The 5,215-nt window shown below is 54.9% G+C and overlaps 1 protein-coding gene across 1 annotated transcript; it reads right to left on the bottom strand.

Annotated features, from left to right (window-relative positions):
• Window positions 1-2,687: 2,687 nt before the first annotated feature.
• LOC109785722 (BAG family molecular chaperone regulator 3) lies at window positions 2,688-5,008 on the bottom strand. The gene is made up of 2 exons (XM_020344316.4): window positions 3,787-5,008; window positions 2,688-3,670 (listed from the first exon to the last, which is right to left on the bottom strand). The coding sequence occupies exons 1-2, from the start codon at window positions 4,273-4,275 to the stop codon at window positions 3,188-3,190; spliced, it is 972 nt and encodes a 323-aa protein (XP_020199905.1). The 5' UTR covers window positions 4,276-5,008; the 3' UTR covers window positions 2,688-3,187.
• Window positions 5,009-5,215: the final 207 nt, after the last annotated feature.

Raw genomic sequence — 5,215 nt, forward strand, 5'->3', positions numbered from 1 at the left:
AAACTCACACCGCACGCCTAGCTTTGCACCTAACGAGCTGTTGAGGCTCTACCGACAGGGCGACGCCTCAGTTCTAACTGCAAAATATGTGCAGCTGTACACGTAAATCCGTGTGCTCGCAAAGAGATGATCTCTCACCCGAGCCCATCTGTCTCCGTACAAGCTACCAGATGTGCAGGCCAAGGAAAAAGGACGGAGGCTTGTAGCGAACTCATGTCAAATTAAGCTGCCTTGTGCCGGCCCTTGTCGCCGTCGACGGCGACCATGCACCGGTGCTGAATTGATAGGTGAAAAACAGCTAGCGTGCATGGAACATATACAGCTCATTTGCATCTGCCCAATAATTAAGCTACTATACTTCATGGATGCGCTCCTAGACTGCTATTCCTGCTCTTCCAACATACTTGCCCGCAATCGCTTGGATTTTATTTCTATTTTCTTTCTTCCATTGATTCTTTGTGTGCAAGGAAGCAGACTCTGAAACTACCAACCACTTGTGATGCAGATGCTCTGCACACTGCACGCGACCCCAAACAAATTGTCCTAAAATAAGACAAGTGTTCATAGTAGTATATCTCACTGTGCTTATATAGATTGTTGCCATTCTCTTTGGAAACACTATTTTTATGTAAAGAGCACACGCCCGCGTCGCCCCCCGCCCGGGCGACTCGGGTCGCTCCCCAACCCTAGCCGCCGCCGGGGCCTAGCCCATCTTCCTCCCCTCCTCCCGCCGCCGCCGGCTTGCGCCCGGAGGCCGACGGCGGTGGCGGGGGCTCTTCCTCCCTCCCGCGTCTCAGGGGTGGCGGGGCCCCAACATGCGTGGAGGTGCGGCCGATCTAGAAGCGACGGCGTTGGCTTCGACGGCGGCGGAGGTCGGCCCTGCCTCGGGCCACGGGTGGCTGCTGCGGCTGGCCTGGATCGGGCGGTGGCGCAATGCGGTCTTCGACGGCATGTCATCTGGCTTTAGATCGGCGGCGGCGTCGAGGGCCTGGTGGACTGCTTGACGGCACCCATGGCAGATCTGTTCTGGCCGGTGTAGCCAGTGGTGGTGGTCATCTTCTTCGTCGGCGGTGGCCGGCCAGAAGCTTGGTGATCGGATCTCGAGATCCATCATCTAGTCCCGGTTGCGAGTTGGGGAGACATGGTTGCCGGTGAAAACCGAGCCGACGGCAGGCGATGGCGGCGTTCTACGCCGTTACCTTGATGAAGGCATCGTCGTGTAACTACTGTCGACCCACTCGTGCTGCTCCGGGGGAAACCCTAGGATCTGGTGTTCCAGATCGGACGATGGCGGCACTGCGGTGTCGTTTCTCTCTTGGGAGCATCGTTTGGGGAGCAGCGCTGGAAGTCAGAGGCAGGAGGTGGAGCGGCTTCGTCTTGCACGGAGCTTCGGTGGAGATGTCAAGTCATGCCTGACCGACAGGTGCTACGTTTTGTCATGCCTGGTCGGCAGGTGCTACGCACGACAGATCTTTCAAGGACTTCAAGCTGTGTCGGCTGGTGGTACTTGGCAGCATGGCGCTGAGGTGTATCAGTGGCGACCGCGACGTGCTCAGCTGTTTCCGCGCAGGGAGGAGGTGCCGTTGGGCGCCGTGGTGGCGTCGACGATAGCTAGACCGAGCAAGGTTGATGCATCAGTACAGTTCTGAAGATGGAGCGATGGCAGTTGGCGGCGGCGGCCTCTGAGAGCACGCCGGACCAGTGTGTGCCCCAGACCCGGCAAGTGGCTAGGTTGGGGTCTCAGGTCTTAGATGTTAGGTTTGGCTGCGATGTCTGTTTGGTATTAGGCCCAGGCTATCAGCGCCCCTTCATCAACTGGATAGGTGTAGCGACAGTTTGTTACTTAGACGGCGGCTTTAGTCTTACTGTTGTATGACTTTGTAAGGTCTTATGAGAATAATTAATAAAGTGACTGTATGCATCGCCTAGATGCAGAGGTCGGGGGTCATCCTCCTTTTTAAAAAAAATAAAAAATAAAAAAATAAAAAATACTAGTATATCTGCATGATGGCTGCGATCTTGCCGTAGCAGTTAATACGGGTATTTATAAATCTTCCATTTCTATTTTAAGGCTGTTCTTCCTAGTTTCTTTCTCTTCAGGCCGTTGTTTGTTCCTACTACTTTCTTAGTGCCCAAAGTAGGCCATCTTCTAGTACTAGTTCCAGTGAATAGACTCTACAATTGTTAGCATGGAACAGAATGAAGGTATGCAATGATCAGGTCATTAATGCCAGAAGATCATTGTAAGGAATCAGCCTGTAATAATAGTTGTATGAGTATTGTTGTTTTTGCCGTACCATTCAATCACAGCCAACACGCACTGACCTAGCAACCACATGCATGGAAAGCATGGAAGCTTCAAGCTTATACTACCAAGCACACAAATGTATGTATATGAGTATATCTCATCAGCCCTGAGTCCCCAACAGCTAATGATGCCTGTCATGCCGACACAACAAATTCAGCATATACTGGAGGACGCCGCATCCGCATGGAAGAAAGGGGAGGAAGCCAGAGGTGAAGAAAAGGTATCCTACATTAAGGGATGGACAAACAAAGCCACCACTAGTGACTAGTGTAGTGGTGAATGGAACCTTTTGAAGAGACAAAGCTAACTACCCTGCCCTGGCAGATGCCTAAATAATTGAAACCCGATTGGTCAATCAGTGCTGCATTTGCACCTGCAATTAATCAATCCCCATCATCATTTTCCCTCTTGAATCAATACACCAGCTAGCATTTGTTTGTACAATGTTGGATGGATCATAGTAGAAGTACATCCCTCACGAATAAGACAGGCACATATAATGGTAAATTGATGATTTGATGTACACCGTACAATACTATACACAAATTCGCCGTGGAAATTCCGAACCTTCATCAACATAAGGCCACCACTTATTTGCAGCATAGCACACCCGATGCATGCATAGAGATCATGAGTGTGTGTATCTTCTTCGTGGGGATTTGGGAGTCGCTGGGCACAATCATATCACTGGAGCTGTTGCCTTTTTTGAGGAGATCAATATACACTCGAAAGAGAAAAAACAAAGATGGAAGGAAAGAATGGAGAGAGAAGAAGGGAACAATGTGACAGTTGACGCGCGCCATGACCGAGACGAGGCTGATCGAGCCAATGAACGTGTGGCCACACGCATGTGGCGGGTGGGCGGGCCCGTCCCGACCTCTAGAAGAGCTCCCACTCGAACCTCGGGGACGGCGAGGTGGTGGTCGCCAGCGCCATGGTAGACACCGGTGCTGACGACGAAGAAGAGGGCGCGGAGGACAGCAGGTCGAACGTATCCCAGCTCGCCGTCGCGGTCTGCGGCGCGGGGGCGGTCGCCGTGGTGGGTGCAGCGGGCTGGAACTGCCGGCGCTGCTGGTGCTGCTGCGCCGGCGGCGGACGAGGGGGCAGGTGCGGCGCCCGGGCCTTATTGGCCGTTGCAGCAGATGTGTTGTTTCTCTTGGCCGTCTTGGCGCGGATGGCGTCCAGCGTCTCCACGTTCTTCTGCACCCGCTTCTCCTGGATCCGCCGCTGGTCCTTGACGTCGCCCTCGGCGACGATGGCGTCTAGCTTGAGCAGCTCGCTCATCAGCGCCTCGGTGAGCGTGACCAGGTCGGCCTCCACCACCTTGCCGCCCTTGCTAACGATCGTCTCCAGCGCCGACACCTGCCGCGCACGCACGCCAGCCAAGTCAACTCATGAACTCAATCGCCCACGGAAGCGCCGGCCATCCATGAATATCAACGAATATGGAGGAGGAGCGGTAAAGAAAAGAAGCTCACCTTGGACGCGAGCTTGTCGACGTCGAGGCTGACGCGCGAGACGGCCTTGGCGGCGCGCTGGGCCTTGGCATTCCGGCGCTCCTCGATGAGGCGCTTGGCCTGGGCGGTGGGGTCCTCGAGCAGCGTCATCTTGGAGCGGTCCTTGACGCCGACCATGTCGAGGAAGGCCTTGGAGTCGCGCTCCCTGTCCTTGTACACCACCTTCTGGTCGTCCGGGTGCAGCCCCGTCTTCTCGGACATGAGCTTCTTGAGCTCCCCGAAGGAGGCCTGGGAGTTGATGTACACCTCGTGGTACACGCCGGCGTACTTGACCTTGACGCGGATGGTGGGGACGGGCGCGCCGCCGGGGGGCGGGTCCGAGTCCGGGGTGCGCTTCTGCACCAGCATGCCGCTGGGCCGGACCTCCCACACCTCCTCCTGCACCGCCGCCGCCACCGACTCCCTCATCGGGGAGAATGCCGCGGGCCTCTGATCCTTCCCGCGCATCATCTTGGCTTCGATCTCCTCCTAATCAAGCTTGTATAGTTCTCTGGTCAGAGCCGCAGAGGCTAATCTATCTACCTAGCCTAGTCAATTTGCTACCGATGCTCTCTCTCTATGTGCTAGCAGCTGTGCAGGAAGAGGCTACGAGAAACCAAAATTGCGAGCCCAATTGGAGAAATCAAGAGGGGGAGGAGGAGGAAGAAGAAACAAGTGGGTGTCAGGTTGTGTGGGAGGGAGGGACAGGGTACAACTAATAGTAAGAGACAGGGCGGGGCGTGGCAGGGGGAGCAGAGAAATATTTATAGTGATAAACAAAAACGAAGCAAGCGAGCAACACGCAATAAAACAACTGTTGGTGTGGGGGCTCTACACAATGGCAAGATCTGTGGATTGCACATTCGCACCTGATCTGGCTGTAAATTGGCCTGAAATTACGGCCAGGTTTTCACCCTGTGATCAGTGTCATCGATCGTGCGGCTGGGCTGGGTGCGCAGGACCGGACAGGAGGTAGTAGTACGAGAAGAGACAGTAACCGCGCGCGGGCGGAGCGGTTGAGGTGGCGCGTTTCTGTGTGCGTACGCTTGATCGATGGACGCGTCCGTTCCGGGTTGGTGAGGGGTTCGGGTGGGTGGCTCGGGTTGGTGGTTGGTTGCAATTGGCTTGCTCTGGACGGCTCGATCCATGGATGGATCTCCTCATCTGCTCCTCCTCCTCGCCATCGTTGCCGGCCTTCGCCTCCAAGCAAAGCCAGGCCAGGCCGCCTCTTTGTTGGCTTCCTTGAGGCGATGGAGCTCGCCACCTCACCGGTCCTATTCGTTCCCCTCCTACCTACCAGATTTCAATTGAATATACATATTTTTTCATATGGCACCAAGGATCGGTATATGCATGCATGCTTCATGTGCACACCATTGTAAAGTCTTTTCTCCTTGTGAATCTTGGAGTG

The sequence above is a fragment of the Aegilops tauschii genome, chromosome 7, assembly GCF_002575655.3.
Source record: "Aegilops tauschii subsp. strangulata cultivar AL8/78 chromosome 7, Aet v6.0, whole genome shotgun sequence".
Classification (NCBI taxonomy): Eukaryota; Viridiplantae; Streptophyta; class Magnoliopsida; order Poales; family Poaceae; genus Aegilops; species Aegilops tauschii.